The 27,356-nt window shown below is 45.8% G+C and overlaps 5 protein-coding genes across 6 annotated transcripts in view; 2 read left to right on the plus strand and 3 right to left on the minus strand.

Annotated features, from left to right (window-relative positions):
* Positions 1 to 1,153, plus strand: part of cryaa (crystallin, alpha A) — a 1,202-nt gene extending 49 nt beyond the window's left edge. Inside the window, exons 1-3 of the mRNA XM_054624107.1 lie at positions 1 to 149; positions 344 to 466; positions 944 to 1,153. The exon at positions 1 to 149 is cut by the window's left edge and continues 49 nt beyond it. Of these exons, the coding sequence (XP_054480082.1) occupies positions 1 to 149; positions 344 to 466; positions 944 to 1,153 (482 nt within the window). The remainder of the gene's footprint in view (positions 150 to 343; positions 467 to 943) is intronic.
* Positions 1,154 to 2,264: 1,111 nt separating this feature from the next.
* hsf2bp (heat shock transcription factor 2 binding protein) lies at positions 2,265 to 6,833 on the minus strand. Its single transcript, XM_054624117.1, has 8 exons — positions 6,765 to 6,833; positions 4,434 to 4,569; positions 4,013 to 4,110; positions 3,688 to 3,837; positions 3,457 to 3,607; positions 3,247 to 3,364; positions 3,010 to 3,113; positions 2,265 to 2,928 (listed from the first exon to the last, which is right to left on the minus strand). The coding sequence occupies exons 1-8, from the start codon at positions 6,831 to 6,833 to the stop codon at positions 2,675 to 2,677; spliced, it is 1,080 nt and encodes a 359-aa protein (XP_054480092.1). The 3' UTR covers positions 2,265 to 2,674.
* Positions 6,834 to 9,207: 2,374 nt separating this feature from the next.
* On the plus strand, positions 9,208 to 15,147 carry LOC129111889 (ankyrin repeat domain-containing protein 10-like). The gene is made up of 6 exons (XM_054624040.1): positions 9,208 to 9,415; positions 10,430 to 10,582; positions 12,050 to 12,141; positions 13,316 to 13,545; positions 13,800 to 13,856; positions 13,944 to 15,147. The coding sequence occupies exons 1-6, from the start codon at positions 9,233 to 9,235 to the stop codon at positions 14,246 to 14,248; spliced, it is 1,020 nt and encodes a 339-aa protein (XP_054480015.1). The 5' UTR covers positions 9,208 to 9,232; the 3' UTR covers positions 14,249 to 15,147.
* Positions 15,148 to 15,282: 135 nt separating this feature from the next.
* ccdc14 (coiled-coil domain containing 14) lies at positions 15,283 to 18,473 on the minus strand. Its single transcript, XM_054623464.1, is given in 9 exon segments — positions 15,283 to 15,630; positions 15,724 to 15,867; positions 15,962 to 16,128; positions 16,328 to 16,806; positions 16,808 to 17,218; positions 17,301 to 17,434; positions 17,478 to 17,588; positions 17,931 to 18,037; positions 18,385 to 18,473. Coding segments are annotated over 9 exon segments (1,989 nt in total). The 3' UTR covers position 15,283.
* A 1,037-nt stretch (positions 18,474 to 19,510) lies between these two features.
* Positions 19,511 to 27,301, minus strand: ddx4 (DEAD (Asp-Glu-Ala-Asp) box polypeptide 4). 2 transcript variants are annotated; one of them, XM_054623857.1, is made up of 23 exons: positions 27,218 to 27,301; positions 25,333 to 25,360; positions 25,206 to 25,254; positions 25,081 to 25,128; positions 24,948 to 24,995; positions 24,764 to 24,790; positions 24,609 to 24,680; positions 23,219 to 23,263; positions 23,103 to 23,132; positions 22,946 to 22,984; positions 22,823 to 22,858; positions 22,690 to 22,725; positions 22,557 to 22,601; positions 22,331 to 22,473; positions 22,104 to 22,256; positions 21,758 to 21,912; positions 21,524 to 21,653; positions 21,274 to 21,440; positions 21,042 to 21,187; positions 20,506 to 20,605; positions 20,163 to 20,433; positions 19,974 to 20,081; positions 19,511 to 19,881 (listed from the first exon to the last, which is right to left on the minus strand). In XM_054623857.1, the coding sequence occupies exons 2-23, from the start codon at positions 25,348 to 25,350 to the stop codon at positions 19,804 to 19,806; spliced, it is 1,944 nt and encodes a 647-aa protein (XP_054479832.1). In that variant the 5' UTR covers positions 25,351 to 25,360; positions 27,218 to 27,301; the 3' UTR covers positions 19,511 to 19,803. The 2 variants fall into 2 exon arrangements, with proteins under 2 accessions (XP_054479832.1, XP_054479833.1); XM_054623858.1 differs by having other exon boundaries at positions 27,208 to 27,290.
* Between the last annotated feature and the right edge of the window lie 55 nt (positions 27,302 to 27,356).

Below are 27,356 nucleotides of genomic sequence, written 5' to 3' on the forward strand. Positions count from 1 at the left end.
TCTACCCGGCCCGACTCTTTGACCAGTTTTTTGGAGAGGGCATGTTTGACTACGACTTCTTCCCTTACACCACCTCCAGCATCAGCCCCTATTACAGACAGTCTCTGTTCCGCAGCTTTATGGACTCCTCCAACTCCGGCACCTCTGAGGTAACAGAGCAGACCCCCTACCACTTTGGTCTTTGCTAGGTTTGATAGTAATGGGTCTCTTTGCCCATGCATCGTGGTTTGTTCCAGTGTCACTCTTGAGTGGAGTCGCTCCTCATTCAAACTTTGAAAGCTTTTTGTGTATGTTGACAATGTTACGCTACAATGGAGTCTCTCCCTCTGCTTGTGTCCCACAGGTGAGGTCTGACAGAGACAAGTACACAGTCTACCTGGATGTCAAGCACTTCTCTCCCGATGAGCTCAGTGTGAAGGTCACTGATGACTATGTGGAGATCCAGGGCAAGCATGGAGAAAGACAGGTAGGGTCGGTCCCAGTGGTATCCAGTGTTTGGGTTGGTTTCGCTTGGATTTCACCAGTATAATATCGTAGTGACTCCCTAAGGGTTCCCTGTAATGCCAGTACAATGAAACGACGGAACAAAGTTCTACAGTAGGAGCTTTGGATTAAATGATCCATCATCTGCTGATTCAACATCTTGACACACTTCTACCAAACTTCTGTAGGTGTCGATACTCAGAACCTTGAGCTAGATCTAACAGGACTGACTTGGGGGTGCCTTAAACTTGCTGGACTCTCCAGCTATTTGAAAATATGCTGCAGGAGCTGCTAAATACTTTGGCGTGGTGGTTTCTTGTAGTTCACGATTGTAGCTCCATATCTGAAATGACTCACTGTTGCTATTTCGCCTTAGAGGTTCTTAGATTTTTAAAACATGAGCAGTAAGTCTTTCCTCGGACTGACCTGCCACTGTGGCGTTGACCTTGCTGTTTTTCAGGACGACCACGGTTACATCTCAAGGGAGTTTCACCGCCGCTACCGCCTCCCCTCCAGTGTTGACCAATCAGCAATCAACTGCACCCTGTCAAGTGACGGCCTGCTGACTCTGACCGGGCCAAAGGTCACCGGAGGGAGCGAATCCGGCCGCAGCGAGCGCAGCGTCCCCGTCATCCGTGACGACAAGCCCAACGCTGCTGCGTCCTCCTAGATGGCCAGGTGGTGGGGGTTGACCAGGGGTTCTGGATGGACGAGCACCCCTTCTCCCCTTAGAGGACGCCTGAGTCCTCCTCGCTTCTCTTTCTCCCCCTGTTGATCCCTCTTGGCACACTCTTACACTGTTATTAGTATCATTGTTTTGAGCCTAACAAATGTCTCTACATGAGGAAACGGTTGAGAGGACCCGGCGCTTCATTCTGCTGAGTGTTGTTGATCCGCGTCGGAGCGAGCCCGCTCCCTGAACAGATGGTTGGGGTTGATCTTGGAGGTAAATGTCACGTCTTGTCCCAGATTTTCCCATCAGTGAAGTTCTCCTCGGCCCTGGTTCTTTCCATTCTCTGAACCCTGTACTGTAGTCTAGGCCTTGTTCAATGGATACCTGCTCGTTACTGAGAAGACCTTACTAAGGAAACACACAATAAAGCTGTTTATCTAACCAAAGGCAACTCCTGTGTGGATTGATTCTTTACTCCTCAATGTCACTCAACCTGTTCTGTGTAGCTTCTAGATGAGCCTTCCTCAGCCTTTACAGTTTTCACCCTGCTTCCACTTAAAGCAGGTTAAAGGTCACGGTATTATTCGTTCATTCGTATAAACTACTGACAGGAAACCATGAATACTTTATCTGACTGGATTAGGCCTACACTTCCTGCTGCTGCTGCTTCACATTAACAGCTTTCAGATGAGGAAACATGGAGTGGCTTTTATTTTGAAGCAGTCCACAGAATCGAGAATTGTATGAGTAAAACAGCTTGTGAAAGAAATATTAAAGCGGAGTATTGAAAAGAGCTTTTAATTTGAAAGAATAACAGGAAGAACTGTGTTTGTACTGACAGCACGATGCCGTTACAATATTGAACAGGCCACAAAGGAGCAGATCGGAAAAGAAGGAAGCTTCATATGAGAATTTGACCAAATATATATATAGAATAAGCAGAAATAAACAACAATATTTTTCATTATTTATTGTAAATATCAAAAACAGGAATATGTATGCTGCATGTTCAATGTACCGGAGTTCCAATTAAAAAAATAGAAAGGAAAAATAAGGAATTGGACACTTAGTTTTTCTATATTACTCACTTTGTGTCACTATGTTGGGGTTTTTCAGTGTGAAACGTTTGCATTGTTATAACAAATAATGCTGCCAGCTTTCATAAGAAATTCAAAAAAGTAGTTTTATGTCATCGTATGCATCCATCTCAGGATAAGAATAATAAAAACAGAGACACAGTGCTCTGAAAGTGTGCAAACATCATCTTTAATGCATCTTGTACAAACCTGCATTGAAATGAATTGAAAAAAAATCACGAGAACAGATGTGACGGCTCAACAGTGACCAGACGTGAAACAGAGTTTAGACACGAGAGGCCGTTCCCTTTACTTTCATAACCAGGGTGAACTTTTAATGAACAGACAGATCTCCAAATGATTGGTGAAATAAGCTTTTGTGGTTATGTTATTTAAATTGGACCATATAAACTAAGTGTGGTACATTATAAAAAGATGTGACTTAAGTCTCGGAGGACCTGCTAAGAGGGTCCAACACGAGTTGTGACTGTGGCGCCTGTTGGAGGGCCAGCAGGTCCTCCAGGGTCTGCTGGGCAGCCAGTCTCAGGCTGGGCTGCCCACTTGAGGTTAGCCGGCTGACCCGGGCCTGCAGGTCTGGATCCAGCAGAGAAGAGCCCAGCAGGACCAGCACCTCCTCCTCCAACAACACCGACTGCAGGAGACGCAGAGAGTGGAGGCGCACCTCCCAGTCTCCATCTGTCAGACGAGCAGAGATCAGAGGTAGTGAGTGATGTTATCCGTGGTACCCGCGGTGAATTAGAGAATGAGTGTGCTTACCGTCCAGCAGGGTCCAGATGAGAGGGAGGAGTCCCGGGTTCTCACTGATGCGCCTCAGTCCTTTGACGCTGATGCTGACGTTATACAGAGCCATCAGCATCAACCTGCAGCACCACACATCACAGAGTCCTGCTGAAGTGCAACACTGACACCTACTGACATCACCCAGACACTAATGCAGCCTGACAATCCTGATAGTTTCCTTCCTAAGGTGCTCTGTGCGATGCGTTCACTCACACTTTCAGTTTGGGGAAGACACCAGGCGTCATCAGCTCCAGAAGCTTCACCAGAGTGTCCAGGAGGACATGAGCAGAGCAGGACAGGAAGTCCCGGCCACAGCTGACTGCCGCCACGTCTGAGCGGCGGGTGAGAGAGAAGGATTTCACATTTTTCAGTTTGTGTTGCGTTCAGTGAAAGTGGAATACGACACAGAAGCCTTGAACTCACTGGTGATGGTTCCAGCCAGAGCCAGAACAAACTGGTGCTCCTGGGAGTTGAGCTCCTCGGTCTGGGTTTTGGCCTCCTCCTCCTCATCCAGAGACCTGACGAAGCTCTCTAGAGTCTGAGCAGCTACGACCAGGAAGGACTGCAGCTTCCCCTACACCGTCAGCACACACACACATCAGTGTAATACAGGACATGAGGACATGAGGACATGAGGACAGACAGAGGACTCACGTCGGCCAGCCAGCGTGAGACGGTGTCCTCGCTGACGGAGCAGCTCCACAGCAGGCCGCAGGCTGCAGATCCCAGACCAGAGCAGAAGTCGGCCTGCTGCTGCAGCTCAGCTCCGCTCTGCCACAGCTGCTCCCGCAACAGCAGCTTCTCCTGGAGGAGCAGGAGGGTGAGGAAAGACAGAAAACACCGTGTTCATGGACAGATATCACACACACACACACACACACACACACACACACACACACACACACACACACACACACACACACACACACACAGTGTAGGACACACACACACACACACAGTGTCGCCCGCCCGCCCTCACCTCTCTCTCTTTCTGACATTCGGTCTGCACGGCGTCCAGTCGGGACTGAAGGTGAAGACACTGCTGACGCAACTGCTCCTGCTCAAGCTGGTCCTTCACTGCACACACACACACACACACACACACACACACACACACACACACACACACACACACACACACACACACACACACACACACACACACACACACACACACACACACACACACACACCTTCATTTGTGGATCCTTAATGATCTACTGGATCTTCAGCCTCTCCATGATGTACATTGTCTTTATAGTAACTTGTCTTTCTCTTGTCTTACAGTAACACACACACACACACACACACACACACACACACACACACACACACACACACACACACACACACACACACACACACACACACACACACACACACACACACACACACAGTACTTGTGTGAGCGGTCCGAGCTTTGTGCAGCATCTCTATCAGGTCTCCGTTCACCACTCTGGGCAGGAAGTCCTTCAGCTGCATGACCTCTGTGGTCAACCTCTCCAGGTCGCTCCTCCTCACTCTGACAAACCCGTCCTGAAGAAGAGAGGTCCACACACACACTGAGGTTACACACTGAGGATACACACTGAGGTTACACACTGAGGTCACACACTGAGGTCACACACTGAGGTCACACACTGAGGTTACACACTGAGGTTACACACTGAGGTTACACACTGAGGTTACACACTGAGGTTACACACTGAGGTCACACACTGAGGTTACACACTGAGGTCACACACTGAGGATACACACTGAGGATACACACTGAGGATACACACTGAGGTCACACACTGAGGTTACACACTGAGGTCACACACTGAGGTTACACACTGAGGTTACACACTGAGGTCACACACTGAGGTTACACACTGAGGTCACACACTGAGGATACACACTGAGGTTACACACTGAGGTTACACACTGAGGACACACACTGAGGTTACACACTGAGGTCACACACTGAGGTCACACACACACTGAGGTCACACACTGAGGTTACACACTGAGGTCACACACTGAGGTTACACACTGAGGATACACACTGAGGTTACACACTGAGGTCACACACTGAGGTTACACACTGAGGTTACACACTACACACTGAGGTTACACACTGAGGTTACACACTGAGGTTACACACTGAGGTTACACACTGAGGTCACACACTGAGGATACACACTGAGGTTACACACTGAGGTTACACACTGAGGTTACACACTGAGGTTACACACTGAGGATACACACTGAGGTTACACACTGAGGTTACACACTGAGGTTACACACTGAGGTTACACACTGAGGATACACACTGAGGTTACACTGAGGTTACACACTGAGGATACACACTGAGGTTACACACTGAGGTTACACACTGAGGTTACACACTAAGGTTACACACTGAGGTTACACACTGAGGTTACACACTGAGGTTACACACTGAGGTTACACACTGAGGTTACACACTGAGGTTACACACTAAGGTTACACACTGAGGTTACACACTAAGGATACACACTGAGGTTACACACTGAGGTTACACACTGAGGTTACACACTGAGGTTACACACTGAGGTTACACACTGAGGTTACACACTGAGGTCACACACTGAGGTTACACACTGAGGTTACACACTGAGGTTACACACTGAGGTTACACACTGAGGTTACACACTGAGGTTACACACTAAGGATACACACTGAGGTTACACACTGAGGTTACACACTGAGGATACACACTGAGGATACACACTGAGGTTACACACTGAGGTTACACACTGAGGTTACACACTGAGGTTACACACTAAGGATACACACTGAGGATACACACTAAGGATACACACTAAGGATACACACTAAGGTTACACACTAAGGATACACACTGAGGTCACACACTGAGGATACACACTGAGGTTACACTAATGTTACACACTGAGGTTACACACTAATGTTACACACTGAGGTTACACACTAAGGATACACACTAAGGTTACACACTAAGGATACACACTAAGGTTACACACTGAGGTTACACACTAAGGTTACACACTGAGGTTACACACTAAGGATACATGCTAAGGATACACACTAAGGATACACACTAAGGTTACACACTGAGGTTACACACTGAGGTTACACACTAAGGATACACACTAAGGATACACACTAAGGATACACACTGAGGTTACACACTGAGGATACACACTGAGGTTACACACTAAGGATACACACTAAGGATACACACTAAGGATACACACTGAGGTTACACACTAAGGTTACACACTGAGGTTACACACTAAGGTTACACACTGAGGATACACACTGAGGATACACTGAGGTTACACACTGAGGATACACACTGAGGTTACACACTGAGGTTACACACTAAGGATACACACTGAGGTTACACACTAAGGATACACACTGAGGTTACACACTGAGGATACACACTGAGGTTACACACTAAGGTTACACACTGAGGTTACACACTAAGGATACACACTAAGGATACACACTGAGGTTACACACTAAGGATACACACTGAGGTTACACACTAAGGATACACACTAAGGATACACACTAAGGTTACACACTAAGGATACACAGGATACACACTAAGGATACACACTAAGGATACACACTAAGGATACACACTAAGGATACACACTAAGGATACACACTGAGGTTACACACTAAGGTTACACACTAAGCTGAGTCATGTGACCTACCTGGTTCCCTGACGTCATTACTGAGCCATGACACAGAGCCAGCGTTTTCCCGCCAAAACACGCCGCCATCTTTAAGGTGGAATGTGTGTTCTGCTCTCCCTCCTACTGTTTAACACCAGTACTGAATAATACTACTAGTACTGAATACTACTACTAGTACTCTATAATACTAGTACTCTATAATACTAGTACTGAATAATACTACTAGTACTCTATAATACTAGTACTCTATAATACTAATACTAGTACTCTATAATACTAGTACTGAATAATACTACTAGTACTCTATAATACTAGTACTGAATAATAGTACTCTATAATACTACAAGTACTTTATAATACTAGTACTGAATAATACTACTAGTACTCTATAATACTAGTACTGAATAATACTACTAGTACTCTATAATACTAGTACTTATATAAGTACTAGTACTGAATAGTACTTTATACTAGTACTCTATAATACTAGTAATAATACTAGTACTCTATAATACTAGTACTATATAATACTAGTACTTTATAATACTAGTACTTTATAATACTAGTACTCTATAATACTAGTACTTTATAACTACTAGTACTAGTAATAATACTACTAGTACTTTATAATACTAGTACTTTATACTGAATAATACTAGTACTGAATAATACTAGTACTCTATAATACTAGTACTTTATACTACTAGTACTATAACTTTATACTAGTAGAATAGTACTACTAGTACTTATAATACTAGTACTTTATAACACTAGTACTTTATAACTAGTACTGAATAGTACTAGTACTTATAATACTAGTACTTTATACTACTAGTACTTTATAATACTAGTACTGAATAATACTACTAGTACTCTATAATACTAGTACTCTATAATACTAGTACTATGAATAGTACTTTATAACACTAGTACTTTATAATACTACTTTATAATACTAGTACTTAATAATACTAGTACTTATACTAGTACTACTAGTACTTTATAATACTAGTACTTTATAATACTAGTACTTTATAATACTAGTACTGAATAATACTACTAGTACTTTATACTACTAGTACTCTATAACACTAGTACTTTATAATACTAGTACTTTATAACACTAGTACTTTATAATACTACTAGTACTTTATAATACTAGTACTTTATACTACTAGTACTTTATACTACTAGTACTTTATAACACTAGTACTTTATAATACTAGTACTTTATAACTAGTACTTTATAATACTAGTACTTTATAATACTAGTACTTTATAATACTAGTACTTTATAACACTAGTACTTTATAACACTAGTACTTTATACTAGTACTTTATAACACTAGTACTTTATAATACTAGTACTTTATAACACTAGTACTTTATAACACTAGTACTTTATAACTACTAGTACTTTATAACTAGTACTATACTAGTTTATAACACTAGTACTTTATAATACTAGTACTAAATACTACTTTATAACACTAGTACTTTATAACACTAGTACTTTATAACACTAGTACTTTATACTTTACTTTATAATACTAGTACTTTATAATACTAGTACTTTATAACACTAGTACTACTAGTACTTTATAATACTAGTACTTTATAACACTAGTACTTTATAACACTAGTACTTTATAACTACTAGTACTTTATAACACTAGTACTTTATAATACTAGTACTTTATAATACTAGTACTTTATAACACTAGTACTTTATAACACTAGTACTTTATACTACTAGTACTTTATAACTAGTACTTTATAGTACTTTATAACACTAGTACTTTATTATACTAGTACTTTATAACACTAGTACTTTATACTTTATAATACTAGTACTACTAGTACTTTATAACACTAGTACTTTATAATACTAGTACTTTATTACTAGTACTTTATAACACTAGTACTTTATAACACTAGTACTTTATTACTAGTACTTTATAACACTAGTACTTTATAACACTAGTACTTTATAACACTAGTACTTTATAACACTAGTACTTTATAACACTAGTACTTTATAATACTATACTAGTATACTAGTACTTTATAATACTAGTACTACTAGTTATAACACTAGTACTTTATACTACTAGTACTTTATAACACTAGTACTTTATACTACTAGTACTTTATAACACTAGTACTCCAGTCCGGGTTTATGACGCTCCAGTCCGGGTTTCTGACTCCAGTCCGGGTGTTGACTCCAGTCCGGGTTTATAACTCCAGTCCTGCTCCCGACTCCAGTCCGTTGTCCCGCTCCAGTCCGGTTATCCTGACTCCAGTCCGGGTGTTGTCCCGCTCCAGTCCGGGTTTCTGACTCCAGTCCGGGTGTTGTCCCGCTCCAGTCCGGGTTTTTTCCAGTGACTCCAGTCCGGGTGTTGTCCCGCTCCAGTCCGGGTTTCTGACTCCAGTCCGGGTTTTGTCCCGCTCCAGTCCGGGTGTTACTGTCTGTGTGAGTCGCGGTGATGTCGGAGGCTCCGGGTCCGGACTCGTCCCCGGACGCTGTGTTCAGCGGCCGGTTCCCGCTGCACCGGGCCTGTCGGGACGGGGACGTGCGGGCCGTGGAGGCGCTGCTGCCGGCCGCTAGTCTGGAGGAGGACTCCCGCTACGGATGGAGCGCCTTACACTGGGCCGCCCACTACGGACAGGTACGGGGTCTCCCGCCAAGCGGCCGGCAGCAGGGGCGACCTGTCCGTCACAATAAAGTTATAGCGGGAAAAAAAACTTTGAATCACGTCACGGGCTGCTGCACTCTCATTGGTTCCGGGAGAGCCAATGAGAATGCAGGCGCAAAAACAGCCTCAGGGCGGGGTAGGGTGTGATACTGGAGCCAGTGGGGCTACTGGTGGAGCTACTGGTGGAGCTACTGGTGGAGTTACTGGTGGAGTTACTGGTGGAGTTACTGGGGCTACTGGTGGAGCCACTGGTGGAGCTACTGGTGGAGCTACTGGTGGAGCCACTGGGGCTACTGGTGGAGTTATGGTGGAGTTACTGGTGGAGTTACTGGTGGAGTCATTGGTGGAGTTATTGAGGAGCTACTGGTGGAGTTACTGGTGGAGTTATTGAGGAGTTACTGGTGGAGTCATTGGTGGAGTTACTGGTGGAGTCAATGGTGGAGTTACTGGTGGAGTTAATGGTGGAGCTACTGGTGGAGTCACTGGTGGAGTTATGGTGGAGTTACTGGTGGAGTTACTGGTGGAGTCACTGGTGGAGTTATTGAGGAGCTACTGGTGGAGTTACTGGTGGAGTTATTGAGGAGTTACTGGTGGAGTCATTGGTGGAGTTACTGGTGGAGTCACTGGTGGAGCTACTGGTGGAGTCACTGGTGGAGCTACTGGTGGAGTATGGTGGAGTTACTGGTGGAGTCACTGGTGGAGTCACTGGTGGAGCTACTGGTGGAGCTACTGGTGGAGTTACTGGTGGAGTCACTGGTGGAGTTATTGGTGGAGTTACTGGTGGAGTTATTGGTGGAGCTACTGGTGGAGTTAGTGGTGGAGTTGGTGGAGGAGTGGAGCTACTGGTGGAGTTATTGGTGGAGTCACTGGTGGAGCCATAGGAATATGACGTACATAATTCAGTCAGCAGTGTTCCATGAGAGCCTCGTCATTGACCCGTGTGTTCTGTGTTCTCCGTTCTCCGCTCTGGGTTCTCCGCTCTCACAGCTGGAGTGCGTGGTGCGGCTGGTGCAGGCGGGCTGCGAGGTGAACACGGTGACCAGCCGCTTCAACCAGACGCCAACGCACACCGCGGCCTTCGGAGGACATCCTCACTGCGTGGTGTGGCTGACCCAGGCCGGGGCCGACGTCAACAGCCAGGTCAGCAGAGAGAACGTACACCGTCACGTACACCGTCACGTACACCGTCATACCTGAGTGATCAGTGTACTCACAAATACAAATACATCAATAATACATCACAAATACATCAAATACATCATATACATCACAAATCAAATACATCATATACATCACAAATACATCAATAATACGTCAGAAAAAACATCAATAATGACAAAAACATCACAAATACATTATATACATCACAAATACATCAAATACATCACATCACGTCACAAATACATAAATCACAAATACATCACAAATACATCAATAATACATCAAATACATCACAAATACATCAATAATACGTCACAAATACATCACAAATACATCAAATACATCACAAATACATCACAAATACACAAATACGTCACAAATACATCACAAATCACAAATACATCACAAATACATCACAAATACATCACAAATCATCAAATCACAAATACAAATACGTCACAAATACATCACAAATACATCAAATACATCACAAATACAAATACATCACAAATACATCAAATACATCAATAATACGTCACAAATACATCAAATAAGACGTCTCAAATACATCACAAATACATCAAATACGTCACAAATACATCACAAATACATCACAAATACAAATACGTCACAAATACGTCACAAATACATCACAAAACATCACAAATACATCACAAACACAAATACGTCACAAATACAAATACACAAATACATCACAAATCACAAATACATCACAAATACATCACAAATACGTCACATATATGTCACAAATACATCAAATACATCACAAATACATCACAAACACAAATACATCACAAATAATACGTCACAAATACATCACAAATACATCACAAATACATCACAAATACAAATACATCACAAATACATCACAAATACATCACAAATACATCACAATCACAAATACGTCACAAATACAAATACATCACAAACACAAATACATCACAAATACAAATACATCACAAATACATCACAAATAAATCACAAATACATCACACATACATCATGTATATTGAATGAGGTGAAATACACGTACAAAGTACCGTTAAACATTGGAGTATGGTGCATTGCATCGCTGTGTTTTTGTGATAGCCTTCAATGTTACCTTTCATGAATGGACGTCTCCTGAATGTGACTTTTTATGAATGGACGTCTCCTGAATGTGACTTTTTATGAACGGACGTCTCCTGAATGTGACTTTTTATGAATGGACGTCTCCTGAATGTGACTTTTTATGAATGGACGTCTCCTGAATGTGACTTTTCATGAATGGACGTCTCCTGAATGTGACTTTTTATGAATGGACGTCTCCTGAATGTGACTTTTCATGAATGGACGTCTCCTGAATGTAACTTTTCATGAACGGACGTCTCCTGAATGTAACTTTTCATGAACGGACGCCTCCTGAATGTGACCTTGTGTCTTCAGGACTTTGTAGGCGAGACTCCCATCCACAAGGCGGCCCGCTCCGGGAGCCTGGAGTGCATCCAGGTTCTGCTGCTAGCCGACGCTAAACCACAGTAAGTGTCGTGGGGTGAGAGCTCTTCAGCCTCAGGGTGCTGAGGAGCTGGCAGCACCGGCTCCTTTAATGTGGCCCTGTTGGATTAGTCCCAACATGTTCCAGGTTCTACCGACGGCCTGAGTAATCCCAGAGAGAGGGAGCGGCCCCATTAGAGTCTCACACATCTCTTACAGATGTTTGCTTCCTGCAGGTTCTGCAGCTGGAACAGTGGAGAGGTACTTAATGCAGGGGTTGTCTCAGTGGGGTCAAAGTGAGGTCACATTGAGGTCATAGTGGGGTCAAAGTGAGGTCTCAGTGAGGTCACAGTGAGGTCTCAGTGGGGTCAAAGTGAGGTCTCAGTGAGGTCACATTAAGGTCTCAGTGAGGTCTCAGTGGGGTCAAAGTGAGGTCTCAGTGAGGTCACATTAAGGTCTCAGTGAGGTCACAGTGAGGTCACATTAAGGTCACAGTGAGGGTGAGGTACAGTGAGGTCTCAGTGAGGTCACATTAAGGTCTCAGTGAGGTTACAGTGAGGTCTCATTGAGGTCACATTAAGGTCTCAGTGAGGTCACATTAATTCAGTGAGGTCTCATTGAGGTCACATTAAGGTCTCAGTGAGGTCACAGTGAGGTCTCAGTGAGGTCACATTAAGGTCTCAGTGAGGTCACATTAAGGTCTCAGTGAGGTCACATTAAGGTCTCAGTGAGGTCACATTAAGGTCTCAGTGAGGTTACAGTGAGGTCTCATTGAGGTCACATTAAGGTCTCAGTGAGGTCTCATTGAGGTCACATTAAGGTCTCAGTGAGGTCACATTGAGGTCTCAGTGAGGTCACAGTGAGGTCTCATTGAGGTCACATTAAGGTCTCAGTGGGGTCACAGTGAGGTCTCAGTGAGGTCACATTAAGGTCTCAGTGGGGTCACAGTGAGGTCTCAGTGAGGTCACATTGAGGTCTCAGTGAGGTTACAGTGGGGTCAAAGTGAGGTCTCAGTGAGGTCACATTGAGGTCTCAGTGTTAGTTAGTTAGCAGTTAGTGTCATCATTTTGTAATGGAGGAAGATAAATGCTTTCTATATGGGATTATTACAGAGCCCAGTGAGAAGACATGTCATTGGATATGAATGAGACTAATGCACTCTGTCAGTAATGAGTGTCTCCCTCTCCCTCTCCCTCTCTCCCTCCCCCTCGGGTTCAGTTTAAGGAACGCCAGTGGGCAGACGGCAGCAGACCTGGCCCACGCTCACGGCTTCCTCGACTGCTTCAGCTTGATCTCCAAAACCAACCAGCAGCAGCTCGGCGGCCTCGGCGGGAACGGGGCGCCCAACGGAGACGGCGCCCCGTGTGGCGAGGGGCTGCTCGGCAGGAAGAGGCTGCTGGCCGCCGCCGTGGACGCGGGCCTGATGAAGAAAGCCCGGGGAGCTGACGGTGAGACCTCCGCTGTAGCAGCACCACGCTAGTAGCATACAGTTGATATCGCATATTTAGTAGACTGTGCTGCATCAGCATCGCCACAGTCCAGGTATTAGCCCCGTCCCCAAACACGCCCGTTGTTCTCGAGGGGAGAAGGTAATTTAGCTCTAACCCTCCAAACTGCAGGTCAAGTCTTAACAGCTAAAGACATGGACTATGAGCAGCTATGAGACGTCTGTCCTTACTGTTGTCACCGTGTCCTGCTGCAGATGGAGGTGAGGAGCTGGAGAGCATGAACGCCGAGTCTTCACAGGATCTCGTCTCAGGTGGGGCCGAGGACCTAGTTTGTTTTGGTTTTTTCTCACAAAACGAAACGGTAAAATGTAACACGAGCTGCTTTCTTTGTTTGTCAGACGCCGTCCTCGCCGGCTCACCCGAAAGCCTCTCGCCGCCCTCCCCTCCCGCCGGCAAGCAGGCCGCCTCGGCGCCCGCTCAGCGCTCGTCCGCCGACATGTGCGGCTCGCTGCATCTGAGCGGCAGCCCCAGCAGCTGCGTGTCCCACCGCCCGGCCTGGTGGGGACAGATGGGAGCGGACTGCAGGGACTTCCTGCGTTACGGACACTACCACGGCTTCGGAGACACGGCCGAGGAGCTGAGTGACGGCAGCTGCCCGGACGCCGGCGGCGGCGGAGGCATCCACCTCTACCAGGACTCGTAAAGACGGTCTCTACTACTACGGACATCCAGGACACGTTCAACCTCATTTTAATAACAGAATGCTGACTCAGTGTCCAGCATCTCAGGGACAGTCTCCACACCTGATACCAAAGATAACCCCCCGTCCCCGTCATCTAAATTCACCAAGAGAAAGAAATGTTCCCCCCCAAAAAAACTCAAACTGAATTGGAAATTGCAAATACAGATGTTGTAGTTCAGAAGCAGTCCCACAGACCAGCATGCACCACTGCCCGTAGTTTAAACTGCTTTGTCCCTGGCTCAGTGTCTCATGGTCCTGTCCTCACAGTGGGGTTGCCAGGTGTCCATACTGTCAGAAACTGAAGGTAACCCAGGCGACTCTTAACTGACGACCAAGCTCATTTTTAATAGCCATTTTTCACCTTTTTTTAATAGATACACCGATATATATATTTTCGTGTTTTGTGCTAAGCTAGGCTAGGCTAAACACAGTCCAGAGATAGAGTATCTGTGTACTTAAAAACACAGAAATAAAAAAGGGATCTGACCAATCAGAGAGCTTCAAACAGGCCCACGTGTCCCCCCCCCTTCATCCTCACTGACGTCCACATAGTTTTGTCCGATTGCATTTCTGTAGTCACAACATGGGTCTCTCTCTCTCTCTCTCTCTAAATGTGCCGTCCTCCACCAAGCAAAGGGAACATGTTCATGCTGTGTTTGTGTGTTTTTGTAGCTTTTATATTGAAAATGATTGATTATTTATGTAGTAGAGCAGAAGAATGTACTTACTGTCTTGTCTTTTTATAAAAACTGTATGCTTTTTTTTTTGGGGTGAATCTTTTTGGACATTTTTTGTAAACACCACGCCGGGCTCTGCTGCTCCTGATGAATGCTTTTATACTGGTTCTGGTTCGCTATTAAACCGTGTTTTTGCAGTTTCATAAAATAAAGAGTCTTTGATTTTTTTTCAAAATATTATTTTAAACAAAACATTCTTTATTTCACATCAAACATGACAAAGTATTAGATTAAAAAAAAAACCATCAAATCGGAGTGATCACCTCCCGAGGTCCAGCTGAATGGTCTTCTGCAGACTGGCTATGCTGGCGTCCAGAGCTGCCAGGCCGTCCCTGAACGCCACCTCATCTCTGGTGTCGAAGCTGGACCCCGACCTGTTGCTCCAGTCGGACCTCAGCGACTCCACGTCCCAGCGGGACGGACGCCACGGCGACATCACGCCGTGGCGTCCGTCCAGAGGTCGCGAGGACGCGTCTCTCGGCGTCCTCTGCTCCGGCTGACCCAGAGACATCAGGAAATGGGTGATGCGCTCAGTCGGGGGGGGTCCTGCTGGTGGATCTGGTCTACGCTCGCTGTCCAGCAACCTGCTTCTGGTGGCCTCCAGGTCTACACACACACACACACACACACAGGTGTTCACACACACATTGACGTGACAGTACAGCGTTATCCAGATGGCGGTAGACGGTAAACCTCAACCTGTTTGGATGGCGGCGTTCTCCGCCTCGCTGTCCGTTAGCCTCCTCCGTGTGTCCTCGAGGGCGTCCCGTAGTCCCGAGACCTCCTCCTGGAGCTCCTGCTGCCGGGACCGAGCGGTGCTGAGCTCCTCCTGCAGAGTCAGCGCTGTGGAGACGCACGGGGGGTTCAAACTAGTGACGGAGAACTTCACAGAGAACCACACACACACACAACACACACACACACACACAGGATGTACCTTCTGAGTTGCAGAGCTGGTCCAGGTGAGGGTCTCTGTTAAGGTGCCTGCAGGGCGGAGGGTTCTGGAGGTGTGGTGACGGTGGTTCGGGTTCAGTTGGACCACCAGCGTTCATCAGGGGTGAAGACACCGTCTGCTCCAGATGACTGAGCAGCCTCTCTGCTACGCTGCCACACACACACACACACACACACACACACACACACACACACACACACACACACACACACACACACACACACACACACACACACACACACACACACACACACACACACACACACACACACACACACACACACACACACACACACACTTTAGACATGTTGGTCAATGGCTGTGTCCATATATCCCAGAGAGACAGACGGGTCACCTTGTCCAGCGATCAGAGCCCTGAGTTCTCCCAGCAGATACCGGATTGTCTTCGCTTTGTCGTCCCGGTGGACTTCATCAACCCGTCCCAGATCGAGCCGCATGTCGGACACCTCCGAGGAACCCGTCTGTCTGACGGAGGAGCTCTGGACATCGATGTCTCTCACAGGAACAAAGTCCTCCTCTCCTCTATCACACTCTGCCTCACAGTAGGGGTATGGAATAGAGGTCTGGGGAGGATGGATGGAGGTCTGGGGTGGATGGATGGAGGTCTGAGGTGGATGGATGGAGGTCTGAGGTGGATGGATGGAGGTCTGAGGTGGATGGATGGAGGTCTGAGGTGGATGGATGGAGGTCTGAGGTGGATGGATGGAGGTCTGGGGAGGATGGATGGAGGTCTGAGGTGGATGGATGGAGGTCTGAGGTGGATGGATGGAGGTCTGAGGTGGATGGATGGAGGTCTGAGGTGGATGGATGGATGGAGGTCTGAGGTGGATGGATGGAGGTCTGTTTCTCAGGTGGATGGATGGAGGTCTGAGGTGGATGGATGAAGGTCTGAGGTGGATGGATGGAGGTCTGAGGTGGATGGATGGAGGTCTGAGGTGGATGGATGGAGGTCTGTTTCTCAGGTGGATGGATGGAGGTCTGAGGTGGATGGATGGAGGTCTGAGGTGGAAGGATGGAGGTCTGGGGTGGATGGATGGAGGTCCGAGGCGGGTGGAGTTTCACAGCAGGACGGCGTGTTGTGGGTCGTGGTCCAGGCTGGACCGGCTGGCGCCCCCTCTGGTCTGGAGGTGTGGTGAAGGGAACAGGTATCACAGAAGACTGGAGGATGTCAGTGAGCAAGGCAGCACAGCGGTCCAGACCCGTATGGAGAGAGGAGACCTGGGGGGACAGCACAAGAACCCTTAAAGCAGGTCCACCTGGAGGCCACAGCACGCCGGCCTCGGCTTTCTCACGTTGTTACCTGCTCTTCAGAGTCCGTGGATGTGGAGTAGAGGGAGTAGGCTGGCTCACGGCAGGGTCCCTGGTCCTGCTCCTGGTCCTGCTCCTGGTCCTGCTCCTGGTCCTGGTCCTGGTCCTGGTCCAGGAGTCCCTCTTCTGTCAGCACAGTTAGAGGAGCTCAGTGTGAGAACGTTCATACGGTCATAGGGGGCACAAAGGCCAGGTGGACTCACCGTCTCCTGGACAGTCCTCCTCCTCCTCTTCCTCCTCTTCCTCCTCCTCCTCCGGTCAGCCGTCCTGACGTCACCACCTACAGGACACAGACAGATGTAGTCCTCAAGCATCTGGTCTACCTGTCAGACCTGGTCCCTAACAGACCTGGTCCCTAACAGACCTGGTCCCTAACAGTCCTGGTCCCTAACAGACCTGGTCTCTGTTGGTCCTGGTCCCTAACAGACCTGGTCTCTGTTGGTCCTGGTCCCTAACAGACCTGGTCTCTGTTGGTCCTGGTCCCTAACAGACCTGGTCTCTGTTGGTCCTGGTCCCTAACAGTCCTGGTCTCTGTTGGTCCTGGTCCCTAACAGACCTGGTCTACCTGTCAGACCTGGTCCCTAACAGACCTGGTCTCTGTTGGTCCTGGTCCCTAACAGACCTGGTCTCTGTTGGTCCTGGTCCCTAACAGACCTGGTCTCTGTTGGTCCTCCCTGGTCTCTGTTGGTCCTGGTCCCTAACAGACCTGGTCTCTGTTGGTCCTGGTCCCTAACAGACCTGGTCTCTGTTGGTCCTGGTCCCTAACAGACCTGGTCTCTGTTGGTCCTGGTCCCTAACAGTCTGGTCTACCTGGTCTCTGACCTGGTCCCTAACAGTCTGGTCTCTGTTGGTCCTGGTCCCTAACAGTCTGGTCTACCTGTCCTGGTCCTACCTGGTCTCTGTTGGTCCTGGTCCCTAACAGTCTGGTCTACCTGTCCTGGTCCTACCTGGTCTCTGTTGGTCCTGGTCCTTCATGCTGGTCCCTGTCCTCACCTGCTGGTCCTGGTCTCTGTCGGTCCTAGCTGGTCTCTGTTGGTCCTGGTCCCTAACAGTCTGGTCTACCTGTCCTGGTCTACCTGCTGGTCCCCCCCTGGTTCATGCTGGTCCCCTTCATGCTGGTCATGCTGGTCCCCTTCATGCTGGTCTCCGTCATGCTCCCCGTCATGCTGAGTCTCCTGGTCTCTGTTGGTCCTGGTCCTACCTGGTCTCTGCTGGTCCTCTCCCACTGGAGCTTCTCTCTGCAGCTTCCGGGGGTTTGAAACGGGAAATCACGCAGCCGACCAATCAGAGGCGACTACGAGGACGGTGGGCGGAGCTACGGGACCCGGAAGCGCTTCATTCACCGTTACTATGGAGACCGCAGAGGCTCTTACTCATTCATAAGTAGACAGCACAGTGAAGACAGTCCATTATAATATATATATATAAATATATAAATATAAATATATATATAAATATATAAATATATATATAAATATAATATATATATATAATATATATAAATATATAATATAAATAATATATATAATATATATATATATATATATATATATATATAATATAAATATAAATATTATATATAAATAAATATATAAATAAAGTGATATATACAGCACCAGTCAAAAGTTTGGACACACCCTCTCATTCAATGGTTTTTCTTTATTTTTATTATTTTTTTCTACATTGTAGATTAATATTGAAGACATCCAAACTATGAAGGAACACATATGGAATTATGTGATAAACAAATGCTCAACAAACCAGAATATGTTTAATATTTTAGATTATTCAAAGTAGTTGAATGAGAAGGTGTGTCCAAACTTTTGACTGGTACTGTATATAAATAAATATATATATATATATATATATAAATAAACTTCTAATGGGAGTTTGCATACATAGTGAACAGCACCAATATCATTGAGACACAAATATTTTATGACACTTAAAAGACAGTTACCATCTTTTTTCTTGATTCTAATAGTTGTGTTTTGCTCTTATTTTACTTTTATTATCTGTCACCTACTTATTTTGGTGCTACTGCAACAACAAGCTTACCCTCTGGAATCAATTCAGACTTTATTATTCTATCCATCAGCCCATATACACACATGTTTGGGTCAGACATCCTTCTGAGGATTAAATGCTGTTTTGGAATATATTGAATGTAATACATTGACAATAAATGCAGGCTTTGCTTTGAACAAATATTTATTTATTTGCAAACCTTTATCCGAGTAAGAAACAAAATATAGTTGAATAGGACATCCTGTGGTTTGGACTTTGGGTCAGTCACAACATGCCCCTCACTGAAGAGACGTCATGCACATGGTTTCCTGTTTAGCATCTAGCTCGACATTATAAACTTGGTCTAGCCTGAGACAAACTTAATTTTCTTCTTGAAACAAAAATACGAAAACAATTTGAACACCTGAAAAGGAAAAGAACTCAGGTCAATGCTGTGTGGCTGTGTGTGTCGCTCTGACATGTCCTCTCTACTCCCATTCGTCTTCGTCATCGGCAGTCTGAGCAGCCGGCGGGCTCCTCGCGTCCTTCTCGTGGAAGGATCCTCCCTGAGGACGCGGCAGGAGACACGGTTTGAGGACAGACAGCGACACGGACGCCAACCAGATCTCAGAGACGAAGGACAAAACACTCCCGTTACCTTCCTGGAGTCTGTCGAAGCAAAGCTCTTCCTGGTGGGGTTGAAGCCTCCGGTTCCGGGGTTGCTGAACGCAGACTCCTCTAACCACGAGGGCACCTCCTGCTGGGCCTGTCAATCACACGCATGAAAACAATGGAGGCCCACACGGACGGGGCTGCGAGTACAGACGTGTCCAGACGCGCCTCTTACCTTGGACAGGACCGTGACGAGGGAGCGGGACAGCTGGCTGTCGGCGTCGGGGTCGTAGAAAGACACCGCCCTGCCCGTGTTTCCGCAGCGGCCCGTCCTCCCGATGCGATGGACGTATTCGTCGATGTTGTTCGGGAGGTCAAAGTTCACCACGTGCTGCACATCGGGAATGTCCAGGCCGCGGGCAGCCACGGAGGTCGCCACCAGGACTGGACACTTGCCGGAGCGGAAATCTGCCAGAGCCTGCTCTCGCTCCCGCTGCTCACGGTCCCTGAGGGAAAAACACAACTCAGCACTGACCCGACTCAGATCACCAACACTCACCGCCGGACTCTCCACCTACCCGTGGATGCTGGTCGTCAGGACCTTCTCCTGGCACAGGTAAGTGGCAATGAAATCAGCCTGTCTCTTCGTCTCCACAAAGACCATGGTTCGCTCAATTCCTGCAGAAACCCACAGACTGTATAAAAGTGGACTTGACTCTAAACGGAGCATCATTTACTAAATGAACATCATGCTGTATTGAAGAAGACTTGAAACTAGAGATTGAGACCATAAACTCATGTTTACAATGTTTACTGAGGGAATAAATCAAGAGAGAAGTAGAGTCATTTTCTCATAGACTTCTATACAACCAGAGGAGTCGCCCCCTGGTGGACAGGAGAGAGAATGCAGCTCTAATGACATATTGGGTCCTACAGGAGCTGCAAAGTGATCGGTGTTTAAATCTACATGTTATGTAGCAATGCCACCTTTAATGGATCAGCTGCAAGCAAACCTGTAAACGGTTTTTTTACAGCATCAAAACCATATTTTATGGTCTAGTCTTAGCTGATAGGATTCTATTTATTCATTAATACATTGTTGTAAAAAAGGAACCTGTGGTCTTGAGAAGGTCAAGGAGCTGTTCCCTTTTGGAGAACTTGGTGACTTGGATAAACGTCTGCTCCACATCGCTGCAGGCTCCGCCCACCACACCCACAGCCAAGAACAAATAGTCGGTCTTGAGGAAGTCAGCCGCCATCCTGCAAAAACAAACCAACAAACCTCCACATGAATACACGGCCAGCTGACGTGTGGAGTCTGAGATGTGGTTGGTGGAGGTGCAGACCTCTGGATGTCCTCAGGGTAGGTGGCGCTGAACATCAGAGTCTGCCGGCTCTCTTTGGTCGGCATTCCAGGGGAGCCCACCAAGCGGCGCATGTCAGGCTCGAAACCCATGTCCAGCATCCGGTCAGCCTCATCCAGCACCAGGTACCGCAGCTTATCCATCCCCACCTGCAGCACAAACACCACCCAGCTACAGTGTAGGCTGCCAACCAAACACTGAATGACTGAAAACACAGTTAGAGTTTACTTACCTTTCCTCTTCCAATCATATCCAACAGTCTGCCTGGGGTTCCACACAGCACGTTGCACCCCCGTAAGATGTCTCTTATCTGGTGTCCAGTGCTGACGCCACCGTAGACCACGACTGGACGCACACATGTCCTACAACAGTCGGACGACTCTGATTAGAAGGAGAACGTGATGGAACACGTTCACCAACACCTGAAAAGGAAGCGCGATCAAGCACAGCGGCAACCTGAACATACCCAAAGGCAAACTTCCGGGCCTCCAGGTAAATCTGGTTGATGAGCTCCCTGGTCGGGGCCACGATGATGGCTTCAGGCTCCTGCAGCTCACTGAAGGAGCTGGCTGCGACGCCGTCGGCCATTAGCTGCTGCAGAATGGGGAGCAGGAATGCAGCCTGGAGGAGGAACCACACATTCTAGTTCACAATAAGATATCAGAACACTTAATAAACGATTGCATCTTTATTTCTATTCGCTCTGATAAAGAAGTGAGTGACAACACATCAGAAATATTAAAGTGAAAATTCTCGATACCTTTATGCTTTCCCCCCCGACTTGAGGGTCGAGTGCGTCCCTCCCTACTCACCGTTTTACCTGATCCAGTCTGGGCGCAGGCCATGAGATCTCTGCCAGCAGAGATGATGGGGATGCCATGCTTCTGCACGGGGGTCGGCTTCACGTAGCCAGACTTGCTGATGTTTCTTTTCAGGGACTCGCACAGCGCTGCCTCATCAAAGGTCTGAAGGAAGAGGCTTGGAATTGTCGACTCGCACAGACAGCGCAGAACATAACGTGCAGCAGCTCGTTTCTTACCATGATGGCCTGCGGCGGGTTACTCCCGCTGACGTCCACCATGATGTCGTCATACTTGTCAAAGTTGATGCCTTTCTCGTAGTGGGCAAAAATGGAGTCTTCGTCTTCGGGGAGGGTCGGGGGAACATATGTGACTCTTGGTCCTGGGGGGGGTCACAAGTGGTACAAGCTCGATCACACTGCAGGACTGAGGGATGGATTTACATGTAATGTCTTGTTAACTTACGTTCACCATCCATGTCATCCTTCTTTTCTGGATCCCGAGCTTCCCCTGTAGGAGACACAGAAGTCAGGTCAGTGAAATGTTTCAGCTTTCTAACTGAAAGGCTAAAATCAATGAATCATAAAAACATTACAACCATGAGCAAAGATCTCCTCATCCTTCCCACGGTAGCCTGCAAAGACACACACACACACACACAGGACATTTAGCAACATGAGACAGAGACTAAAGGGTTAACAATGCCAAAGGTTCAGTGACTGCTCATTCACCTCCTCCAAAGCCTCCTCTGGCACCATGGTCACCACCTTCAACACATCAGGACTGAATGAGCAATACGGTCCTCTGCATTTCAGCAAACTAACTTCATGCAAAAGCAGTCCAGGGTCACCTACCTCTTCTGAAACCTCCTCCTCCTCCTCTTCCTCTAAACCCTGTCCCCAACAAACAGTATGGGAATACAAACAACCGTATACAGGTGATGAAATGCAGCACTTTTTTGTAGAAAATGACAACTTTGTGTACTTTGGGAAAGAAAAGAAGAAGAGCTACCGTTTTCATGAACTCCATCGTCATCGTCTCCTGTAAAGTCAGACAGAATGTCTTTAGGAGAGTTTCCCTGAGACTTCATTCCAGTGCTCTCACAACCAAACGTACAAATACGTTACCGTTGGTTTCACTGCGGTCCAGCCGGCCAAATCCTCTGCTGCGCCCTGAGAAATGAAAGAGAGTGAGAGAGAGAGTGAGAGAGGGTAAGAGAGTGAGAGTGTGAGGAGAGAGTGTGTGAGAGAGAGTGAGAGAGAGATAAAAGAGAGTGTGAGGAGAGAGTGTGTGAGAGAGAGAGTGAGTGAGGAGGAGAGAGTGAGTGTGTGAGTGAGTGAGAGAGAGTGTGTGTGAGAGAGAGAGAGTGTAAGAGAGAGTGAGTGAGAGAGAGTGAGTGAGGAGAGAGTGTGAGAGGAGAGAGAGTGAGTGAGAGAGAGTGTGTGAGAGAGTGAGTGAGGAGAGAGTGTGTGAGAGAGAGAGTGAGTGAGGAGAGAGTGTGTGAGAGAGTGAGTGAGGAGAGAGTGTGTGAGAGAGTGAGAGAGTAGTGTGAGAGAGAGTGAGGAGAGAGTGAGTGAGGAGAGAGAGTGAGAGAGTGAGTGAGAGAGAGAGAGAGTGTGAGAGAGTGAGAGGAGAGAGTGAGAGAGTGAGTGAGAGAGTGAGTGAGAGAGAGAGTGAGTGAGAGTGAGTGAGTGAGTGAGAGAGAGAGTGTGAGGGAGAGAGTGAGTGAGGAGAGAGAGAGTGTGAGTGAGGAGAGTGTGTGAGAGAGAGTGTGTGAGGAGAGAGTGTGTGAGGAGAGAGTGAGTGAGGAGAGAGTGTGTGAGGAGAGAGTGAGTGAGGAGAGAGTGTGTGAGGAGAGAGTGAGTGAGGAGAGAGTGTGTGAGGAGAGTGTGTGGAGAGTGTGTGAGGAGAGTGTGTGAGGAGAGAGTGAGTGAGGAGAGAGTGAGTGGAGAGTGAGGAGAGAGTGAGTGAGAGAGAGTGTGTGAGGGAGAGTGTGGAGTGAGTGGAGAGAGTGTGAGGAGAGAGTGAGTGAGAGTGTGAGGAGAGAGTGAGAGAGAGGAGTGAGGAGAGAGTGAGTGAGGAGAGAGTGTGAGGAGAGAGTGAGTGAGGAGAGAGTGAGTGAGGAGAGAGTGAGTGAGGAGAGAGTGAGTGAGGAGAGAGTGAGTGAGGAGAGAGTGTGTGAGGAGAGAGTGAGTGTGAGGAGAGTGAGGAGAGAGTGAGTGTGAGTGAGAGAGTGTGAGGGAGAGTGAGTGAGTGTGTGAGGAGAGTGAGTGAGGAGAGAGTGAGGAGAGAGTGAGGAGAGTGAGTGAGAGAGTGAGTGAGTGAGAGAGTGAGTGAGAGAGTGAGTGAGGAGAGTGTGTGAGGAGAGAGTGAGTGTGTGAGTGTGTGTGTGTGTGTGTGTGTGTATAGAGTGTTTTTGTTCTTCACTCAGGTAAACCACACTTTATGGACTACAACTCCCACACAGTAAATCTGAAGTAGAACACGTGTCTATGTGAACTACAGTTCCTGTCTCACCTCCTCTTCCTCCTCCTCCTCTGCCTCTGAAGCCGCCTCCTTCTCCTGCCGTGTGGTTCCAGCTGTCTCCATCTATGAAGAACACATTGACGGTCAGGAGCAGCAGGACTAAACGGCTGCTGACACTAATGAGCACAACACTGCACAGTGCTCACCGTTCCCGTTCTCACTCTCATCACCACCTACAAGGAACAGGAAGCACCAAAATCAGATTAGACCCTCTCTGACTCTCATTGCTAAACACATTTATCAAAATGTTGGTTTCCATTGCAGTGGACACCATCAGTTACTCAACAAATAATCATTTTTCTACTTAAATGATGTAAGATGCATGGGAACCTGAGAACGGGCTTTTAAATCCTCCTCGTCTGCTTCTCCCACCGCGACCTGGAGAGGAAACAGGAAAAACAATCATTCATCAGCGTTCTCTTGGGCAGAGATGTTCGTTGTTGTTCCAACTTTCCAGACGTACCTCTTCCAAAGTCACCACCATCAGTGTTCCAGGAGCCTCCTTGTGTGCCTAAAGGGAGATCATGTCCAGTAATACATCTTAAATATAAATGTGTGAGTACACTGCGTGCAGAGCGGTAGACATACCTTCACTGGAGGTGTGACTGGTTAGTGCAGTGGTACTAGTAGTGGTTCCCTGTAAAGAGGAGGAGATTTAAATCAGGATGTGACCCCTCAGGAACAACAGAGCTTCACACAAGAAGCAGAAACGTACCTCTTCCCACTCGTCCATCTTTGTTCACCTAAAAGGAAAAAAAAGACAAACATTTCTTAAATGCGTCTTTGTCAAAGTGACATTTAAATCAGTCAGCATTTCAATAGGTTTCTGCAGAGCACGCCGTCGGTCCAGCAGGTGATACGACATATATGAAACGTGTGAGACCGACCACGTGCTTAGCATACCGCCACTGCTAAGCTAACATGATGCTAGACTCAAATAAAAACACTCCTAAATAATGGGAAAAACAGCGAAGACTATTATCAAACGTTAGATTATTTATATGTATATATATTTATATCTATATTAATATATATAAATATAATATATAAAATATATTAATATAATATAAATATATTTAAATATATGTATAGATGCAATTTAAGAAAGGAGATGGAGATGAAAGGAGATGCACTTATGACTTCTGGTGACTAGTAGTTCTCTTGAATACCTATGTTGAATACTGTTAATGTAAGACGCTTTGGATAAAAGCTAAATGACTGCAATGTTATATATATATATATATATATGTGTGTGTATATACACCATATATATATATATATATATATAAACACATACATATACACACACACATATATATATGTGAAATACATACATATGTATGTATATATACATACAGAACATATATGGTTTTGTGTATGTTATATATATGATCAATAGATATGTCCATGCAATATATCATAATATATATAAACATATATTCATATACATACATAAATATATTTATATATATGTAAATATGAATATATAAATATAATTATATTACTATATATAAAGAGTGTGAGGAGAGTGAGTGAGTATATATAAATATATATATTTATATGTATGAATATATATAAATATATATGCACATATAAATATATTATATATACACACACACATATATAAATATATATATAAATATATTTGTGTATGTATATATATATACACAAATATATTTATAATGTATATATAATACACACAAATAAATAAATTTACATAAATATATTATATATATATGTAAATATGAATATATATTTAATATATTTATATTTACATATATAGAGTGTGAGGGAGAGAGTGAGAGAGATATATATAAATATATAAATATATATATATTATATATATTTATATATATATAAATATATATTTAAATATATTTTTATATAAATAAATATATAAATATGTATATTACTTGATTCAGTTGATGTTAGCATACACATAGTAACTCCATCAAGCTAGCATTGATGCTAACAGCTGAAGAGCTCTCTGACACGTGACCTGCCTACACACATAATAATAATAATAATAATAATAATAATAATAATAATAATAATTAAGCCTTTATTAGTCCCACAATGGGGAAATTATTTCTCTGCATTTACCCATCCCGGAGGAGCAGTGGGCTGCAATGAAGCGCCCGGGGAGCAACTTGGGGTTAGGTGTCTCGCTCAAGGACACCTCGGCATGTTGCCGGTAGAGGGGTTTGAACCACCAACCTTGTGGTTACGGGACAAGCGCTCTACCTCATGTGCCACAGCCGCCCATACTATACTACACATAAATACACACATATACATATATCTACACATACATATCCATATATAAGTATCTACTCATACATACACATGTGTAATCATAGTTAATGAGTGATAATGAATGTAGATAGTGAACATGATGAAGGTGAAGACCAGAGACACGTGGCGAGAGAACCTCAGCTAGCTAAGCTAACTTTAAGCTAAGCTAACTTTAAGCTAAGCTAACTTTAAGCTAAGCTAAACTAAACTAAACTAAACTAGCTTAGCTGATAGCCTATATCCGCTGTCCATCGGAACAGGGTTCCTCAGAGCTGGTTCCTCAGTGGGTTCTCACCTGTTCTCACCTGTTCTCTGCTGAGCACGTGCGTCTCCCTCAGTCAGTCCTCGTGAGTCTCGGGAGCGCGCAACCTGTGACCTCTGACCCGCGCGCTCACGATGACAGATCCGCCGCTTTCCCGCCAAAATACATTATTTAGTAAGTTT

The sequence above is a fragment of the Anoplopoma fimbria genome, chromosome 22 (genome assembly GCF_027596085.1).
Source record: "Anoplopoma fimbria isolate UVic2021 breed Golden Eagle Sablefish chromosome 22, Afim_UVic_2022, whole genome shotgun sequence".
NCBI lineage: Eukaryota > Metazoa > Chordata > Actinopteri > Perciformes > Anoplopomatidae > Anoplopoma > Anoplopoma fimbria.